Genomic DNA, 20,978 nt, shown 5'->3' with positions numbered 1-20,978 from the left:
ACAAAGAATAGCTAAACGTACAGCACAGGAAAAGGCCCTTCGGCCCTCCAAGCCTGCATCGATCATGCTGCCCATCTGAACTAAAATATTCTATGCTTCCGGGGTCGGTATCCCTCTATTCCCATCCTTTCATGTATTTTGTCAAGATGCCCCTTAATAGGGTGGAGGCATGCGCTTAAGTAAGGTTATCTTTCCAAGGTCCGGTGGAGGCTGGATGGGCCGAATGGCCTCCTTCTGCACTGTAAATTGAATGATTCGGCAGGATTTTCTCTCTCACTGTCTGATCCGATGGGTCTGCCTGGTGGTACTTCCCTGATGGCGGCACAGTGGTTAGCACTGTGCTTCACAGTGCCAGGGTTCCGAGTTCAATTCTCGCTTGAGTCACTGTCTGTGCGGAGTCTGCACTTTCTCCCAGTGTCTGCACAGGTTTCCTCCCACAAGTCCCGAAAGATGCGCTTGTTAGGTGAATTGGACATTGTGAATTCTCCCTCGGTGTACCCAAACAGGCGCCGGAGTATGTTGACTGGGGGCTTTTCACAGTAACTTCACGTAGTGTTAATATAAGCCTACTTGTGACAGTAATAAAAATTATTATTCTGTGTTTGGATATTTTAAGGAGCAGGTAGAACCTCCTTGGTCCTATCTGTTGTCCCCTCAGATATTCCCATCTGTTTTTGGTTAATGTGTCTGGAGTCTGTGTTCTTCCAGTCTGTCTCCAATTCTCCTTCCTGTCTCGGGCATATGGGTCTAGGTAGCTTGGTGTTGTGATTTGTGTTGTTCTATTGTCTGTCTGTCTCCAGCAGGTATTGTTGTCTCTCGATAATGACTGTGCTCCTACCCTTGTCTTCTGGTTATGAACATATCCGTATTGGAGCCAAGTTCCCGGATTGTCTGTCTTTCTCTCCGGGTGAGGTTCTGATTGTTTCTTGTATTTCACGACTGTGACAGGGCAGAGACCAGATTGAAGGGATTCAGACATGGGAGTTCTGGGAAAGATAGGCAAGGATTTGGGAGGTGACAACATGTTCAAAGAGTTTGGAGAGAGGTTGAAGATGGGGCAGTAATTTGTAAGGATGGCAGGGTCAAGGGTTTGTTTTATTGAGGAGGGGGTGATGATGGCAGATTTGAAGGACAGAGGGACAGTACCTGAAGAGAGAGAAATGTTGACAACATCCATGGACACAGGGTAGTTGGCTGATCAGTAGCTCAGTGGGAATAGGGTCGATGGAGCAGCAGCTGGGTCTCATGGACAAGATGAGCTCTGTGAGGGCATGAGGGGAGATGGGAGAGAAACTAGAGAAAGATGTGGGTTCAGGGCTCGGGAAAGGATGAAATTTAGAGACAATTTGGTCCGGTGGGCTCATGGAAGGTAGGGAAGCAGCAGAGACAGCTGATCGGATTTACTCCATCTCAGTCACAAAGATGCTCCACAAGCTCCTCACACTTCTTGTTGGAGGTGAGGATGGAAGACTCGGGGGAGAGCGAGGGTATTTCAAAAGGAACTAACTAACAGGGGCTGTTTAGCACAGGGCTAAATCGCTGGCTTTGAAAGCAGACCAAGGCAGGCCAGCAGCACGGTTCAATTCCCGTAACAGCCTCCCCGAACAGGCGCCGGAATGTGGCGACTAGGGGCTTTACACAGTAACTTCATTTGAAGCCTACTTGTGACAATAAGCGATTTTCATTTTTCATTTCATTGTGTCAGAGATATTAAAAAGTTTCAACACACTGCGTATTTCTCACAAATCTAATTTATTTGACTTTTAGCCAGAATATTAGCCCCTGTAAATAGGCTGGAGTTTGTTATCAGCAGAAAGAGACCCAAATGAACATGGTTCAGTCCTGAATGTGAGTAACAGCAAAATCCAATCACTATGGTTACTTGTGGCCTCGTTGGTGTCTCAGCAGGTGGGATAACTGAGTGAATCCCTTCCCACACTTGGAGCAGGCGAATGGTCTCTCCCCAGTGTGAATTCGATAATGGTTCTGCAGGGTGGATGACTGAGTGAATCCCTTCCCACACTCGGAGCAGGCGAATGGTCTCTCCCCAGTGTGAATTCGCTGGTGTGTGGAGAGAGCGGATGACTGAGTGAATCCCTTCCCACACTTGGAGCAGGTGAATGGCCTCTCCCCAGTGTGAATTTGCTGATGTGCAGTAAGGTGAAATGATCGTCTGAACCCAGTCCCACAGTGAGAGCACCTGAACGGTCTCTCGTCAGTGTGAACACGTTGATGGCTTGTCAGATTCCCAGAACTTTTATAGCACTTCCCACAGTCTGGACATTGAAACGGTCTCTCATCAGTGTGAACGCGCTGGTGATTCAGCAGGTGGGCTGAAATAGTAAATCCCTTCCCACACTTGGAGCAGGTGAATGGCCTCTCGCCAGTGTGACTTCGCTGATGTACAGTGAGGTCAGATGATCGTCTGAACCCAGTCCCGCAATGAGAGCACCTGAACGGTCTCTCGTCAGTGTGAACACGTTGATGGCGCATCAGTTCCGCAGAACCTTTATAGCACTTCCCACAGTCTGGACATTGAAACGGTCTCTCATCCGTGTGAATTCGCTGGTGACTCAGCAGGTGGGATGACTTAGTAAATCCCTTCCCACACTTGGAGCAGGTGAATGGTCTCTCCCCAGTGTGACTGCGTCGATGAATTTCCAGCTTGGATGGGACAGTGAATCCTTTCCCACAGTCTGCACATTTCCACGGTTTCTCCTCAGTGCAACTGCATTTGTGGCTTGTGAGGCCTGATGATCGGCTGAATCCTCGTCCACACACACAACACGTGTACGGTTTCCCCGCACTGTGAACAATGCTTTCTCCTTCCATGTTCAATGATATTCCGATGATGTTCAGGGTATGATAAATTGAGAACTCTGTCAGATCTTGATGTGAGCTTGGTTTGATTCTCCAGACTTTGAAGCCTCCCCTTCGACCACCCTGTGAAATGGATTGAAAACAGAAAATAGGGAGTGAGAGGTTGGTGAGGTTGTGAAATTTACCTGAATGAATCTGGTCATTTGTGGGGCCGGCACTGGGAAAAAGTGACCATGAAAACTGCTGGATTGTCATAAAAACCCAACTGACCTCTTTGGGAGGAGAGAGAAAGAGGTGAAGAGGGGTTTTGTGTATCTACAAGACATATTAAGAGAGTAGTTGGCAAAGCAAATTCGATCTTGAGCTTCATAAACAGTAATATTGACACCAAAACTATGCTTCTGGTGGTGATTAGCACGACTGCCTCACAGCACCAAAGACCAGGGTTCAATTCCTGACTTGGCGACTGTCTGTGTGGAGTTTGCACTTTCTTCCCGTGTCTGCGTGGGTTTCCACCCGGTGCTCAGGTTTCCTCCCACAGTTCAAAGAAGAGCAAGTTAGGTGGATTGGCCTTGATAAATTGCCCGTTAGTGTCAGGGTATGTGCAGGTTAGGTGGGGCTATGGGGTTACAGGGACAGGGTAGGAGTGTGGGCCTAGGCATGGTGTCCTTTCAGAGAATAGGTGTAGACCCGATGGGCCGAATGGCCCCCCTCTGCACTGTAGGAATTCTATGGCTCTAATTCTATTCTATGAATCTTTATAAAGCTCTGGTTACAACTCTTCAGGAAGGATCTCAAGGTTCTTGAGAATGTGCAGAGGAGATTTACCAGAATGGTTCCAGCAAAGGAGGTTGAGGGAAGATTTGATTCAGGTACACAAGATTATGCCAGGTTTCAATCGGGTGGACAAAGAAACTCTGTTTACATTCACTGGTCGTACAAGCAGTCTGGACACAGATTTAAAGTTTGGGGGAAAACCTGGATTGAACTATATAAGATCCTGAGGGGTCTTGACAGGGTGGATGTGGAGAGGATGTTTCCTCTTGTGGGAGACTCTGGAACAAGGGGGTCACTGTTGCAAAATAAGGGGGCACCCATTTCAGATGGGGATAAGGATTTGTTTTCCTCTTGAGGATTGCAAGACAGAGGGTGGCATAGTGCTTAGCACTGCTGCCTCACAGCACCAGGGTTCAATTCCCACCCTGACTGTGTGGAGTTTGCACTTTCTCCCCGTGTCTGTGTGGGTTTCCTCCGGGTGCTCCGGTTTCCTCCCAGTTCAAAGATGTGCAGATTAGGTTGAATCGGTTAGGATTGTATTCGCTAGAGTTCATCAGAAGAATGAGGGGGGTTCTCACAGAAACCTATAAAAAGTGGTGGCGCAGTGGTTAGCACTGCTGCCTCATGTCGCCAAGGACCCGGGTTCGATCCCGGCCCACTGTCTGTGTGGAGTTTGCGCATTCTCCCTGTTTTGCGTGAGTCTCACCTCTACAAATCCAAAGATGTGCAGGGTAGGTAGATTGGCCACGCTAAAACTGCCCCTTAATTGCAAAAATAGAATTGGGCACTCTAAATTTATATTTTTTTAAAAAACAGGGCGAGACAGAGTAGATTCAGGAAGGATGTTCCCAATAGTGTGTGTGTCCAGAAATAGGGGTCGCAGTCTGAGGATACGGGGTAGACCATTTCGGACAGAGATCAGGAGAAATTTCTTCACCCAGCGAGTGGTGAGCCTGTGGAATTCGTTGCCACAGGAACTAATGAAGGCCAAAACATTGCATGTTTTCAAGAAGCAGTTAGATACAGCACTGGGGGCGAAGGAGATCAAAGGATATGGGGGGAAAGCGGGATTAGGCTATTGAGCCTAATCAGCTCTGATCGTAATGAATGGTGGAGCAGGCTCGAAGGGCCGAATGGTCTCCTCCTGCTCCTATTTTCTACGTTGCTCTGTATCTATGCATGTGAATGGTCCAGGAGGTATAATAATAATGTTTTTACACAGCCAGTGGCAATGACCTTAAACTTGCTGCCGATGATGGAGTTTCGAAACAGACACAATAAATCTTTTTTTTTTAATTGGATAGAAACCTGAGAGAAATAAACCTGTGAGGATACAGAGACAGAGCAGGAGAATGACTCTGACTGGATTGCTCCAGATAATAATAATCTTTATTAGTGTCACAAGTACGCTTACATTAACACTGCACTGAAATTACTGTGAAAATCCCCAAGTCACCACACTCCGGCGCCTGTTCGGGTATATAGAGGAAGAATTCAGAATGTCCAATTCACCTAACAAGCACGTCTTTCGGGATTTGTGGGAGGAAACCGCAGCACCCGGAGGAAACCCACAGCAGACACGGGGAGAACGTGCAGACTCCGCACAGACAGTGACCCAAGCCGGGAATCGAACCCGGGTCCCTGGCGCTGGGAAGCAACAGTGCTAACCACCGTGCCGATTAGAGAGCTAGCATGGACTCAATGGACCGAATGCCCTTCTCTGCCCATAATGTTTTTTTTTTATTTTTAAAAATAAATTTAGAGTACCCAATTCTTTTTTTCCAATTAAGGGGCAATTTAGCGTGGTCAATCCACCGAGCCTGCACATCTTTGGGTTTTGGGAGCGAAACCCACGCAAAGACGGGGAGAACGTGCAAACTCCACATGGACAGTGATCCAGAGCCAGGATCGAACCTGGGACCTCGGCGCTGTGAGGCAGCTGACTCTGACATTTTTGTCCAATCTCGCCTTGTAATTTAACCCCGGGGTGTTCAGATATCACTCAGGTAAATCTGTGCTACACTCGCTCCAAGGCCATTCTCTCCTTCCTCAGGTTTGTTGCCCAGAACTGAACACAGTTCTCCAGGTTTGGCCTAACCAGGGTTTGTGAATCTCGTGGCTTTTCCAGTCACACTGAGACCTGAAATCTTCCGTCACAGACAGAACAGACAAACCTTTTACCTTCCACACCCAGATGCTGCTGATATTCAGGTTCTGATGAATCGAGTGACTCTGTCAGATTGCGATGTGACGTTTGGTTTGAGTATCCCGTCTGTTAAACCTCCACTTCCATTATCCTGTAAATTTACAGAAACCTCACTGTCAGTTTAGGATCGAAATTCACAACATTCTCTCCTCACCAACTTTGATTAAATGTATTCCTGGAGGTTTGATCACATGACCTGCCCCCATCCTCCAGCCATTAATCGGTCAACACATCCATCCTTGTGACACACTGCCTCCCTCGGCCAATTGGGAAGCAAAAGGAGCATTTCCTCACAAGACAGTGATTGACTGTCAGCCAAACAACCTTTATCCCATTTTCAATATTTTTATATCCACTGAAGGGAAATGTTCAAAAATCTTTACTGTCCCAATGATTTTCCAGACACCCAGACATGAATATCACCAAGGCAGAAGGTAAAATTTGAATTCATTGAAAGTTTACTGATGACCATGAAACCATTGTCAATTGTTGCAAAGACCCATCTGGTTCACTCCTGTCCTTCAGTGAAGGAAATCTTCTATCCTTACCTGGTCTGGCCTACATGTGACTCCAGATCCACAGTCAGCTGGTTGACCCTTAAAATGCTCTCTGAGATGCCCTCAGTTCTAGGGCAATTAGTGCTGGGCAGTGAATGCTGGCCCAGGCAGCAAAACCCACATCCCGTGAATGAATAGAAAAGAAAATCTGCCATCCTTACCTGGTCTGGCCGACATGATTCCAAACCACAGCAATGTGGTTGACTCTTTAAATGCCCTCCGAGATGCCACTCGGTATAAGGGAAATTAGGGACGGGCAATAAATGTTGGCCCAGCCAGTGACTCCCACAAATAAAATCCTGGAGACTCCAGCCAGTCAATCTGGGAGAGTTGGCATCCGGTCTAGGCTCGCAGCGCACAATAATATTAATAATCACGTATTGTCACAAGTCGGCTTCAATGAAGTTACTGCGAAAAGCCCCTGGTCGCCACATTCCGGCGCTTGTTCGGGGAGGCTGGAACGGGAATTGAACCCGCGCTGCTGGTCTTGTTCTGCATTACAGGCCAGCTGTCTTAGCCCACTGTGCTATACCAGCCCCTTCCCTGCGGCGCATTGTCCTCTGTAGAGATGGCGGTCGGTAACCCGGGCCTGTCACCACTCAGCTCTCACTCTGTTCGGTGCTGTTTAAGACAGGACCATTAACATTTTACTCGGGAGTTGAAGCCTCCACGGGGCTTTATGAAGCCTCCCAGCTCACTCCGCGGACCATTAACATTTTACTCGGGAGATGAAGCCTCCAAGGGGTATTTATGAAGCCTCCCAGCTCACTCCGCAGCTTCAATTGCTCCCCAGTCACCCACCGGCTCCAATCCTGGAAGTCGCTCGATTGTTTCCCGCTCCTCGCACCGTCAGCGACAACCTGCACTGCACATGCGCTGGTCACAGCCCGAACGCCGCATGCTCCAGTCACAGCCGGACTCTGTGCATGTGCGAGGAGCTTCTGTCATGTGGATAGAGCACATTCTCAACTGCTACACATGTTGGGTAATAAACCCGCCATTGAAATGGATATTTTTGATATAAATTATGCTTTGCGAACTGATTATGTAGCCACCTGGGTTGGCCACATCCCAACTTAAATTGGAGATCCGCAAAGAATGCAGGGAAATTCAGTCAAGCCAGGAAAAAAAACTAGCAGGTGCAAAGTTTCCTGTGTATTAGAGCTTACAGAAACCCAGACAGCACTGAAACCAGCATCCATCTGCATATTAATGAGCGATCCCCGGGAACAATTGGAAACATTTAAGGGAAATAAGGCCAAGCCAGACTCCTCGGCGCCAGCAGGAGCAAAGACAAAGGAAGGTCAACGGACACTCAGGAACCGCCTAGCGATCAGGGAACAGCTCCAGTATTGGAGAAATCGATCCAAGTGATCGGAACGTAGTCCAATCACTTGGAACCAGGTACGGGGTCCCCCCCGATTGGCGCGAAGCCCCTGGGGACTATAAAGTAGGGTCCCCAAGTTCAATTCGTCCTTCTTGGCAGGGTCACTCAGCAGCTCGAAACAACCCTTGACAGTGACCTGCCGAGCTGCCGCATCAACCAAGTAAGTCTCCAGTCAACGCACGCTACGAGATAGGCGCTCCTAGCTACCAGTCTATACCAGCTTTGAATCCTGCAGACTCAGAATCGAACAAAAGGCCATTTGTTCCCCTGACCTGGTGGGCCAGTTCCAAAGCTAAGTATAGGCCTTATAGTGTTAGAGATAGTCTAGTATGTAGAGTTTATGCATGAGTAGTGATTGACTGTGTGTAATAAATGTGTTTTGATTTGAAACTTACTAACTGGTGTATTGAGTTATTGATCAGCACTTGAACTTGAACCTCGTGGCGGTATCATAAAGATACCTGGCGAGTCTAGAGCAAAGGTTATAGAAACAGAGCAAATGAAGTAAAGACACAACGGGCAACAAATTAAGAGCCAACCAAAGTTAGCAACATTATTACGATTAGCAACATTGGGCCAAGGCAACACCCACACCCTAAGAACAAATAAAGGAAAGTTGGCAGTTAGAAAGGCAAATGCAACGTTCGCATTCATTTCAAGAGAGGTACAAGATGAACGGGGATGAGAAACATATCAGCCATGATCGAATGGCAGAGCAAACTCGATGGGCTAATTCTGCTTCTCTATCTTTTTTTTTAATGAGGGGATCTCATAGAAACATTTGTAAAAAATAATTATTGGAATCCATCCCAGACCTGGATACAGATCAATTGATTCTTGGCGGAGACTTCAATTGTGTTCTGGATCCTAAATGGACTGGTCCAAGCTGATTCAACCACAACAAAAACATGAGAAAGAAATGAAGCCGGACAGACCACCCGGCATCGACCCAGGCACCAGAAACGACAACAGCAAACCCAGCAAAAGAGTTTTAAAAACTGTTCCCATCAGTCGATTGTATAAGGATTACGGTTCACAGATTTAAGATTGTGAACAAGATCTACAGGGGAGATAGGAGGTAGACTTTTATACAGTGAGTGATAATGATATAGAACTCAATGCTTACACACAAAGGTCGATAATCTTCAGGTCCTGGTAACTTGAACAGTGGTGTTAGAAGAATTTGATGTGAGGACTGGTTGTGAGTTTCCTGTCTACGAATCTCTTTCCAAGCCCCTGTGAATGAACAGTAACAAGTCTTACAACACCAGGTTGAAGTCCAACAGGTTTGTTTCAAACACTAGCTTTCGGAGCACTGCTCGTTCCTCAGATGAATTAAGAGGTATGTTCCAGAAACATATATGTAGACAAATTCAAAGATGCAAGACAATGCTTAGAATGTGAGCATTTGCAGTTAATTAAGTCTTTACAGATCCAGAGATCGGTGAAAGAGGTTTACAAAGGCATCACTGTCAGTCCAGAAATAAAATTCAGGCAAGATAAACATGTCTCCCGGTTTGAGTTTGCTGTGTGTAAATCCTCCCCTACTAATCCCCTGTAAAAGGAGTTTCCAAAATTAATCACCGCCAGTCCAGGATAGAAATTCACACCATTCTCTCCTCCTGCTCCCTGGTCCAGGATGATCACTCATGCCCCCCGCTGCACACTGACCCTTTTGTCATCAGCTGTCCCTCGATTTGAGGTGACGTCTACTCAGAGTTGTGAATTTCTATTCTGGGTCTACATGTGGCTGAACAGAGCCGCAGAGCTTTGAATACATGGGACAGAATGTCTAATAAGACAGTGAAATCCGGAGAGCAGGATTGGCTTCCTTTCCTTTCCATCTCTGCCACCGCTTTCCATCATCAATAAGACATTGGGACTCAAAGACTAATCCAGGTTGATGGACAGGTTGTCTCCATTCTGAACAATGGGGAACAAGCTCCTCCCACTCATTGAAACATCGCCCCGACAAAGATGACAAACGCGCATGCGCCCTGACGCACATCCAATAAAGATGGCGGCTGTTAACCCGAGCCGAACATGAGGAGCTGCAGCTCCGCTCAGTACAAATGGGGTCCCGGAAACTCTTTTCCGAGGTTTGCAGCTTACAACAACTTTACACAACATTTCCGCCCACCCCCGCGATCTCTCGCTCCCTCCATATTGTTAAACGCCTCTCACCAATTTCGGATCTGAAGAAGACGCTCTTCTCCTTCGCTATTACCCACACTGCGCATGCTTCAATCACAGCGGGCCCCGCCCTTCATTCACACCGATTAGTTGGAGGACCAGCTGCTCCCAGTCCCACCCCTCCTCTTCCTATTGGTCCTGAGCTGCCGTCAATCACCTGGGCATTGTGACGGTTCCAGATGGTGAGAGCGGCCACAGGCTCAGGCTGACTCGCTGACTGTCCAATAATAACAGTGAGAGTCTCAGTGGGACAATCAGACAATAATAATGGAGATGGGACCCAGAGGGGAAACAGCAAAGGATTCACTTACTTTGAGTGTAAGAAACACATTGTTAGTTCCAATAGGTCAGGCTGCAGTGTGTGAGTGAACACATCATTGGATCCAGTGTAGAATCATAGAATCCCTACAGTGCTGAAAGAGGCCATTTGGCCCAGTGAGTTTACACCGACCCTCTGAAAGATCACCCTACCTTGGCCAAACCCCCACCCTAACCCCGTAACCCCACCCAGGGACAATTTAGCACTGACAATTCACCTAACCTGCACATCATTGGACTGTGGGAGGAAATCTTCGCAGCCACGGGGAGAATGTGCAAACTCCACAAAGACAGTGACCCAAGGTCGGAATCGAACCCAGGTACCTAGTGCTTGAGGCAACACATGCTAACTACCGAGCCACCCCCGTAACTCTGTCATGATTAGGCAATAATCTGCCTGTTATTCCAATTCTGGTGTACGTTACTCTGTCACTATTATTATTATTTTTTTTTTATTCTCCTCCATTTTCACATTTTCTCCCACATTTACATCCATCAACAATAAACAATAATCAGCAAGATATGTCAGTCCCCATAATAACAACAATGATCCCATCTACCCACCAACCCCCAAACCTCAACCCGCATGTTTGCATAAACAAATGACAAAAATAAATCAGGGATTACCCGTAATCACCCTTAATCTTACACAGCTCCCACCCCCCCACCCCAGGCCTCCAGCTCCTCCCGTCCACTGCCTCTTGTAAAACTCCTCCCCCTACCCTCGGTTCCTTACCCCCCAACTTTCCACCCTGGCTAGACCACTCGGACCCTGTTCTGCCAGGCTCTGATGGCCGCAGCCTCTCCCCCCACCTCACTCCCGTTCACTGGCCGGCACACACCGGCCAGCGTGGAGGCCCCCGCCTGGGTCCCTTTCCCACTTGCCCTTCCCCAGGAAAGCCCAAAGATCCCCTTTTAGCTCACAAACCCCGCCTATCCCCAAAGAACTCTCATTTCGAGTGAGAGTCCCATCCCTTCCCTCGTCCAAATATATACCACCTTGGCTCCTTTAATCTCTACACCCGCGCGCAGTGATACAAAAAAAGAAGAAACTACAGTCATGAGGTTACATCGGCACATGGCCATTCCTCAGTTTGTCAGTTCTGCCATAGTCCTTCTGCTTTCGCAAACTCCTCCGCTGCTTCCGCCGTTCCAAAATAAAAGTCCCTGAGCTTGTAAGTCACCCTCAGCTTCGCTGGATATACAATGCCGCACCGCACCTTGCTAATGTACAGTGCCATCTTCACCCGGTTGAAGGCAGCCCGCCTCCTTGCCAGCTCCACCGTAAAGTCCTGGTATACACGTATACCAGTTCCAGCCCACTGCACCACCCGCTTCTGCTTGGCCCAGCTCAGGACCTTCTCCTTCACTCTGTACCTACGGAAGCACAGAGTCACTGCCCTTGGCGGCTCACTCGCCTTTGGTACAGGCCTCCACGACCGATGAGCCCGATCCAGTTCATATCGGGAGGGGTCCTCCCCCTCCCCCAATAGTTTTGCCAGCATCGCGGCAAAATACTCAGTCGGCTTCGGCCTTCAACTCCTTCGGGCAGCCCCACAATCCTCAAATTCTGTCGCCTTGATCTGTTTTCCAGGTCTTCCATTTTTCCTCGCAGATTCTTGTTCGTGTCCATCACCTTCCGCATCTCCGTCCCCATCGAGGCAAGTTGATCACCGTGCTGCAATACCGTCTCCTCCACATCCTTCAGCGCCTCCCCTTGCTCTCGCACCTCCGCCACTGCGCTCGCCACCTCCGTCCTCACCGGGGAAACCGCCTCCTCCACCAGCACACTCAAAGCCTCCCTCATCTCCTTCCTCACCGTCTCCATGCATTTCGCAATCTGCGCCAACTGCTTTTCAAATTCCGCAGCCATCACCTTGGTTATTTCTTCAGCCGTAAGCAGTGCGGCCTTCCCTGGTGCTCCAGCCTCCATTTTTCCTGGTGACCCCACGGTGACCTTTCCACTCCCCGACGGACCTCCAGCTGGGTTTTTTTCGGCCGTTTTTCTGCTCACCTTCGACATTTTTCTTTGTTCTTTTTTTTCCTCCTGTGTCTTCTCAGTGCCTCCTCCGTGCCTTCTCCCTTCTTCTGCCGCCTCCGCGGACCCTGGGACCGGGCTTAAAGCCCCGAAATTGCCGTTCCCGAGCGGGGGCTCTCCATTGTGCGGCCACCTCCCGCCCGCCGTCACCGGAAGTCTGTCACTATTATTATTAGACAACAACCTATCTGATATTCCAATTCTGGTGTGTGTTACTCTGTTACTGTTATCATTAGACAATAATAGGAGGGCAAGATGCAAGGTAGCATTGATATTTTGAGGTTTCTGTGTTATAGTGAGTGTCACTGGGAGGTGTGTGATAAAATAGGAATGGAAACATCATGACAAAGGGTGGCACGGTGGCAGTGGCTAGCACAGCTGCCTCACAGATTCGATCCCGGCCCCGGGTCACCGCCATGTGGAGTTTGCACATTCTCCCTGTGTCTCACCCCCACAACCCAAAGATGTGCAGGCTAGGTGGATTGGCCACTCTTTTGAGGTCCACCAACAAAATAGAACCAAGGAAACAAACTTAGGGACAAAGCAAAAAGGGCAGCTCCAGTTAGGGGCACTGCCTGAATGTGACAAAGATCAGCAGAAACTTAAAAAATCTAATGAGAGTGCATTTAAAGGGGTGAATAAAGCACCCCAACCCCTGCGGTACCCACAGGGCATGTGAGGCTATGATGGTGCCCATGGACACTGCATGCTCCCTTTCTAGGGACACCCAGCTGTGAGTGTAGTCGCGGAAAAGGGGCAAACAATCTGGTCAGGTGACCCCCTCGGTCGCCCGCTGCCTGGACCCATAACTGACATGCTTCACCAGGCCCAGAAGCAGGTTCACAAGGAGATAAGTGGCGCTGGTTCGCGAGGTCTTCGGCCCAAGTAGGACTCAGCAAAACAGTCCGTGCTCCCACCCTGGAACACCCACCCAATGGAATCCACCTCCTCCCGGCTGGTGTGTGTGGTCTTCAGTCCGGGAGGGGGCTCAGCAAACACACAGCCCACTCGATCCTCCCTGCGCTGGAACAAGCACACCAGATAGAATATGGAGGGTTTTGTCCTTGCTGAAGGCAGATCTTATCAGTTGGGAGAACTGGGCAGAGCCGGGCCCTCATCCCGGGAGGGGCCCAGCAAACAAGCAGTCCAAAGGGCTTTACTCACATCTTGTTTTTGAAGTTGCCTCCTTCTTGTTGTCCTTCTCTCCCCTCGCCTTCCTTCTCTCACCTCTCCTTCCTCCAGGCAGCTCAGCAGCATTCAGCACTGGAAACAGGCAGCAAACTGAGCAACGGCAGCAGCAACAGAGAGAGAGAGAGAGCAGCAGCCACTTTTCACCACAGCAACAACCTCACAACACCAAAGTTTGCACTGGGAGTGCCAGCTTCAGACTGGCCATGCTAAATTGCCCCTCAATTGGAAACAAATAATTGGGTCCTCTAAATTTATAATAAATAATAATAATACTCACCTCTGTCACAATTTCAGTGTTTCCAAGTTTACAATCTCCTGCTGCAACCTTCGGCTGGAGAGATATCGGAAGCTTTGGAAGCAGCTGTAAAAGGAAATTACAATGGTCAGAAATGTTAGTTGAGGTTAGAAATTAAGATCAGACAAACATTTATCTTAGTTTGAGTTTACTGGGTGTAAATCCTCTCCTAACCCCCGGTAAAAGGAGTTTCCAAAATCCATCACTCTTCGAGTCCAGGATAGAAGTTCCAAACATTCTTTCCCCCTGTTGCCAGTCCCAGGATTATATAATGTGGGCTATACATGCATTGGAGGCAGTTCAGTGAAGTTTCACTAGTCTGATTCCTGGGATAGGAGAGTTTGTTTTATGGAGCAAGATTGAGCCTGTTTGGTCTGTACCCGGTGGAGTTTAGAAGAATGAGAGGTGATCTTATTGAAACATCTAAGATTCTGAGGGCTTTTGATGAAAGAATATTTTCCCACATGGGGATTCAAGAACTAAGGGGGGCAGTTTAAAGATAAGAATTATCCAATTTGACACTGAGATAAGGAGAAAGGGGCTGGTTTACCACACTGGGCTAAATCACTGGCTTTTAAAGCAGGCCAGCAGCACGGTTCAATTCCCGAACCAGCCTCCTAGAACAGGTGCCAGAATGTGGCGACTAGGGGCTTTTCACAGTAACTTCATTTGAAGCCTACTTGTGACAATAAGCGATTTTCATTTCATTTCATTTTTCAAATGTCTTCTTTCAGAGGGTCATCAGTCTGTGGATAAAAGCAAATTACTGCTTTAAAGCAGATGCTGGAATCTGAAACAAAAACAGAAAATACTGGACAATCTCAGCAGGTCTGACAGTATCAGTGAGTCTGGATGACGCTTTGTCAAAGCTGAGTTTGTGGAATTTTCTTTCCCAGAGAGTAGTGGCACTGGGTCACTGAATAAACTCAAAGTTAAGTTAGTCCTTTTTTATACACTGGGTTGACAAGGTTTTTTGGGGAAGGCAGGAAAATGTAATTCAGGGTACATTGGGATCAGCCATGCCTTTATTGAATGGCAGAGCAGGGTGAATAGCCTACTCCTGCTGCTAATTCTGATGTTATTATTCTTGTTTTTCAGATTGCCACATGGCAGCAGCACCTTTCCCCTCTGGAGGGGCCTGTCAATCATCGAGACAATGATTTTCTCTCCTGGTCACCAGGATCCGGAAGCACCGCCTCTGTTACGTCATCAAGGTGGCCCCTCAGCCGCGCCGCTAAACAAAGATGGCGGCCGTGTAACTGGGCCTGATACCGAATAAAAGCTCCGCAGCTGCAAACGCGGGATTTGCAGGGTCTTATTCCGGCCTTGTGACCAGCAGGAGGTGTTTATGAAGCCTTCACTCCCTCCCCACCCCGACTCCCGGCTCCATTCCTCCCTCCGCCTCACCAACTCTCATCGCCCGAAACGACCGCTCCCGCACTCGCGGACCTCCGAGCAAAGTGACACTGCGCATGCTCCAGATACGCCCAGCATTGCGACTGCGCACTGGGCTCCTGTGGAGTGACTCGGGCACATTCACAGTCGCAGGGAATGTTGGGTAATAGCCGCACCATTGACATCGCAAGCAGTTAATACAAAATAACGTGATTACCAATAAAATAATCAAACAAATTATCAATGCATATTCTGCTATTCTTCATTTCTCAAAATGATTAAATGCTGCTCTCCTGTGGAACAGTGCAGAACTTAAGGTTTTTTTCCCCAATGGGTCCTTTTTCTCCTCCCCAGAAGATGCAAATTCTTGTTGGTTTCAATCCCAGAATCAGTAATTCCTCCATATTCTTCCCTCTTGCTCGTGATACTGAATGTTTAGTGTTATCTAAAATGATCCAGCACTGATGGAAGTCACCCGCACACCATGTCTGTACTGACTCTGTACAAGAGCTACCACTTTTCCTGGTTAAATTCAATTTGCCACTGTTCTGCCCATATAACCAGCCCATCTGTATCATCACATAATTTAAGGCTTTTGCCTCGCTAGTTTCCACACCAACAATTTTCTATCTGCAAACTTATCGATTGTACCTTCACATATTTCAAATCCTCGATTTTATATATAATTACGATTGATGGCTGAGGATGCACGAGGTCTCCATCAACACCTGAACCTGTGTTTCCTTCCTGTGAGACAATCAAAAGCTTTAATAACTCTGGAGAAACAATGCTGTAAAAGCTGGTGTTCTGGCCAAGACTAATAACTGGGTGCTGCCTTGCCTGTCTCTGAATGTACTCCACTCCTGCCTCTTCACTCCCCACTTATGTAATAAACATTGACCGTAATGACTGGCAAGAGTTTGCTGCCAATCAGTCACTATCATGACAGCGTGCCCATCAAACTGCATCACTAGGATGGCACAATAGCACAGTGGTTAGCACTGTTGCTTCACAGCTCCAGTGTCCCAGGTTTGATTCCCGCTTTGGTCACTGTCTGTGCAGAGTCTGTACGTTCTCCCCGAAAGACTTGCTTGTTAGGTGAATTGGTCATTCTGAATTCACCCGAACAGGCGCCGGAGACTGGCGTCTAGGGGATATTCACAGTAACTTCATTGCAGTGATAATGTAAGCCTACTTGTGACAATAATAAATATTATTATTATTATTACTTTTGAATTCCAATGCCTCAATGAAGAGGCAGAGAGGGATCTCTGCCAAAGATCTGCGGGTCGAGAAACACCTTCGCCAATCTCAGAAAGACCACACAAGAAAACACATGACCCTGAGTAGATGTCACCCTCGAAATGAGGTACAGCCGACAACCTAACAACAGAGGAGGAGCAGGTCATGAAGGTGTCTTTCAACAAGCAAGTCTTTCAGGGAGATTGTGCAGACTGCACAGGCTGTAACCCAAGCGGGAATCAAACCTGGGACCCTGGCGCTGTGAAGCAACAGTGCTAACCACTGTGCTACCGTGCCATCCTAATGGCAATGCTTATTACATAAGTGGGGAGTGAACAAGAGTGGAGTAAATTCAGAGACAGAGAAGGCAGCACCCAGTTATTAAATAAATTTTAAAAAAATAATCCATAATCAAATATTTCTTGATAAAAGCAAATTACTGCGGATGCTGGAATCTGAAACCAAAAGAAACATGAAACCATCTTTTGTTTCAGATTCCTTGATGTGGGCTGCTCCAGTGTTTATTTGCACAGCATCTCCATCTTTTACACAATGGTCTTGGCAATGTTCAAGTCCCAAGTGATGCACTGTTCTAGCTCTTGGGTTTATGTTGGGCATCGGGTAGGCTTTGCTTTTTGCTTCAACAACAGATGTCATCGCTGCTGAGTGGGTCTCAAACCAGTCTTTGTTGTGGGTTCCACCTTTACCAAATGTTGCTGCTGCTGTGTCAGAAATGATTCAACTCAGTGACTTCCAAACTTCATCGGTAACAATGTTGATTGATTACGTTTCTATTGATGAGCCTGTAAAATATTTTACGGTTTGATTTCATGTTGATAATTTAGTTTCATAATGCTGGTGTCACAGGGAAGAATGTGTAAGTCAGAAAGAATTGTCAGCAATGATTAATCAGCATTTTCCAATTGGAGAACAGTAGAATGTTTCAGAAACTGAATTATAGATTTTGCACCAAAAACTATTTAAGATGAAAGTAAAAGTTCATAACGCTATTGCAAGTGTGTTCCTGGGAAATATCTTGAATAAAGAGGAAAGATGTTTTTAAAAAGAGACACTGCAGCCCCAAAAATCAGTGACGAATCCAGAATGTTAAACTGCAGCCAGTTATACGGGTTGTTGACATCAGCAGAAATAACCAAATATTGTAAGACCATCAATCTTGTATGTGATTAACAGCAGCAATAACAGCAGGGAAGCTAAACTAAATTTAAAAATTACGCATTGTTAAACCAATTAAACATAATTACTTAATTACTTAATTATAATTTAGAGGAGTATCTAAGCCAGAGATCGGAGAGTACTGTATTTAGCTTTCACATTTATAGTAGAAATCTAGTGCTAGGAAACATATAGTTAACAGTAACGTTTTTAAAAAACTTTTAAATTTAAGTTACTAATTAATTGATGCAATGTCAATTAGAGGGGTGCAGTGCTCTGACTGTGAGATGTGGCAGGTCCAGGAGGCGTCCAGTGTCCCGGATGGCTTCATCTGCAGAAAGTGCACCCAACTGGAGCTCCTCACAGACTGCATCGTTCGGTTGGAGCAGCAGTTGGATGCACTTAGGAGCGTGCAGGTGACTGAAAGCGTCATAGATAGCAGTTATATAAATGTGGTCACACCCAAGGTGCAGGGAGAGAAATGGGTGACCACCAGAAAGGGCAGGCAGTCAGTGCAGGGATCCCCTGTGGTTGTCCCCCTCTCGAACCCTCTTTGGATACTGTCGGGGGGGGATAGCCTATCAGGGGAAAACAGCAGCAGCCAGAGCAGTGGCAGCACGGCTGGCTCTGCTGTTCAGAAGGGAGGGTCAAAGCACAGAAGAGCAATAGTCAAAGGGGACTCCATAGTCACGGGCACAGATAGGCGCTTTTGTGGATGTGAAAGAGACTCCAGGATGGTATGTTGCCTACCTGGTGCCAGGGTCTAGGATGTCTCCGAACGGGTAGCAGGCATCCTGAATGGGGAGGGCAAACAGGCAGAGGTCGTTGTACATATTGGTACTAACAACATAGGCAGGAAGGGGCATGATGTCTTGCAGCAGGTTTTCAGGGAGCTCAGCAGAAAGTTAAAAGACAGGACCTCTCGGGTTGTAATCTCGGGATTACTCCCTGTGCCACGTGCCAGTGAGGCTAGAAATAGGAAGATAGAGCAGCTAAACACGTGGCTAAACAGCTGGTGTAGGAGGGAGGGTTTCCATTATCTGGACCACTGGGAGCTCTTCCGGGGCAGGTGTGACCTGGATAAGAAGGACGGGTTGCATCTAAACTGGAGAGGCATAAATATCCTGGCCACGGGGTTTGCTGGTGTCACACAGGAGGGTTTTAACTAGTATGGCAAGGGGGTGGGCACCGGAGCAATAGGTCAGAAGGTGAAAGCATCGAGGGAGAACTAGGGAATAGGGACAGTGTGGCTCTGAGGCAGAGCAGACAGGGAGATGTTGCTGAACACAGCGGGTCTGGTGGCCTGAAGTGCATATGTTTTAATGCAAGAAGTATTACGGGTAAGGCAGATGAATTTAGAGCTTGGATTAGTACTTGGAACTATGATGTTGTTGCCATTACAGAGACCTGGTTGAGGGAAGGGGAGGATTGGCAGCTAAATGTTCAGGATTTAGATGTTTCAGGTGGGATAGAGAGGGATGTAAAAGGGGTGGTGCAGTTGCGCTACTGGTTAGGAAGCATATCACAGCTGAACTGCGGGAGGACACCTCAGAGGGCAGTGAGGCTATATGGGTAGAGATCAGGAATAAGAAGGGTGCAGTCACAATGTTGGGGGTTTACTACAGGCCTCCCAACAGCTAGCAGGAGATAGAGGAGCAGATAGGTAGACAGATTTTGGAAAAGAGTAAAAACAACAGGGTTGTTGCGATGGGAGACTTCAACTTCCCCAATATTGACTGGGACTCACTTAGTGCCAGGGGCTTAGACGGGGCAGAGTTTGTAAGGAGCACCCAGGAGCATTTAGGGAACAGTGACCACCATTCAGTAAGTTTAAAAGTGCTGGTGGACAAGGATAAGAGTGGTCCGAGGATGAATGTGCTAAATTGGGGAAAGGCTAATTATACCAATATTAGGCGGGAACTGAAGAACCTAGATTGGGAGTGGATGTTTCAGGGTCAATCAACATCTGACATGAGGGAGGCTTTCAAGTGTCAGTTGAAAGGGATTCAGGATCGGCAGGTTCCTTGGGTTGGAGGACAGATGTGGGAGGTGCTCAGTAAGTCCGGCGAACCATGTCCCTATGTTTTGGTCATGTCCGGCACTGGAGGGGTTCTGGACGGGAGTTGTCGGAACATTATCTAAGGTGGTGAAAGTCCGGGTCAAGCCAAGCTGGTGGTTAGCACTATTTGGAGTAGTGGATGGGCAGGGAGTGCAGGAGGCGAAAGAGGCCGGCATTCTGGCCTTTGCGTCCCTAGTAGACTGGCGAAGGATCTTGCTAATCCAGGAGGGCTTCTTAAAACAATATGTGGACAGTCCAACTAGGGAAGGGGCGGTACTGGACCTGGTATTGGGGAATGAGCCCGGCCATGTGGTAGATGTTTCAGTAGGGGAGCATTTCGGGAACAGTGACCACAATTCAGGAAGTTTTAAAGTGCTGGTGGACAAGGATAAGAGTGGTCCTAGGATGAATGTGCTAAATTGGGGGAAGGCTAATTATAACAATATTAGGCGGGAACTGAAGAACATAGATTGGGGGCGGATGTTTGAGGGCAAATCAACATCTGACATGTGGGAGGCTTTCAAGTGTCAGTTGAAAGGAATTCAGGACTGGCATGTTCCTATGAGGAAGAAGGATAAATATGGCATATTTCGGGAATCTTGGATAACGAGAGATATTATAGGCTTCGTCAAAAAGAAAAAGGAGGCATTTGTCAGGACTAGAAGGCTGGGAACAGACAAAGCCTGTGTGGAATATAAGTAAAGTAGGAAGGAACTTAAGCAATAAGTCAGGAGGGCTAGAAGGGGGCACGAAAAGTCATTGGCAAAGAGGTTAAGGAAAATCCCAAGTACATAAAAAGCAAGAGGGTGGCCAGGAAAAGGGTTGGCCCACTGAAGGATAGGCAAGGGAATCTATGTGTGGAGCCGGAGGAAATGGGCGAGGTACTAAGTGAATACTTTGCATCAGTATTCACCAAAGAGAAGGAATTAGTGGATGTTGAGTTTGGAGAAGGGTGTGTCGATAGCCTGGGTCACATTGAGATCCAAAAAGACGAGGTGTTGGGCGTCTTGAAAAATATTGAGGTAGATAAGTCCCCAGGGCCAGATGGGATCTACCGCAGAATACTGAAGGAGGCTAGAGAGGAAATTGCTGAGGCCTTGACAGAAATGTTTGGATCCTCACAGTCTTCAGGTGATGTCCCGGAGGACTGGAGAATAGCCAATGTTGTTCCTTTGTTTACGAAGGGTAGCAATGATAATCCAGGGAACTGCAGGCCGGTGAGCGTTATGTCCCAGTGTGACTGCGTCAATGATTTTCCAGCTGAGATGAACATTTGAACCGTTTCCCACAGTCCCCACATTTCCACACTTTCTCCATGGTGCCG

General features: G+C 47.6%; 1 protein-coding gene and 1 long non-coding RNA gene across 4 annotated transcripts in view; one reads left to right on the top strand and one right to left on the bottom strand.

Moving 5' to 3' along the window:
* The window catches only part of LOC140419492 (uncharacterized), a 30,863-nt gene extending 15,446 nt beyond the window's left edge, over positions 1-15,417 (top strand). The window contains exon 2 of the long non-coding RNA XR_011945822.1: positions 14,881-15,417. This is a non-coding gene — a long non-coding RNA (uncharacterized lncRNA). The remainder of the gene's footprint in view (positions 1-14,880) is intronic.
* On the bottom strand, positions 1,736-15,231 carry LOC140419491 (uncharacterized). 3 transcript variants are annotated; one of them, XM_072503370.1, is made up of 5 exons: positions 15,190-15,231; positions 13,765-13,848; positions 8,874-8,983; positions 5,779-5,894; positions 1,736-2,943 (listed from the first exon to the last, which is right to left on the bottom strand). In XM_072503370.1, the coding sequence occupies exon 5, from the start codon at positions 2,830-2,832 to the stop codon at positions 1,879-1,881; it is 954 nt and encodes a 317-aa protein (XP_072359471.1). In that variant the 5' UTR covers positions 2,833-2,943; positions 5,779-5,894; positions 8,874-8,983; positions 13,765-13,848; positions 15,190-15,231; the 3' UTR covers positions 1,736-1,878. The 3 variants fall into 3 exon arrangements, with proteins under 3 accessions (XP_072359471.1, XP_072359472.1, XP_072359470.1); XM_072503371.1 differs by lacking the exon at positions 15,190-15,231 and adding an exon at positions 13,957-14,379 and having other exon boundaries at positions 5,772-5,894; XM_072503369.1 differs by lacking the exon at positions 15,190-15,231 and adding an exon at positions 13,957-14,377.
* Positions 15,418-20,978: the final 5,561 nt, after the last annotated feature.

Source organism: Scyliorhinus torazame, chromosome 5 (genome assembly GCF_047496885.1).
Source record: "Scyliorhinus torazame isolate Kashiwa2021f chromosome 5, sScyTor2.1, whole genome shotgun sequence".
Classification (NCBI taxonomy): domain Eukaryota; kingdom Metazoa; phylum Chordata; class Chondrichthyes; order Carcharhiniformes; family Scyliorhinidae; genus Scyliorhinus; species Scyliorhinus torazame.
The sequence above is the reverse complement of the archived record's forward strand: the minus strand, read 5'-3'. Positions and strand labels throughout refer to the sequence as shown.

Coding starts and splice junctions, on each gene's coding strand:
- LOC140419491 (XM_072503370.1), bottom strand. CDS start 2,832: ATGGAAGGAGAAAGCATTGTTCACAGTGCGGGGAAACCGTACACGTGT.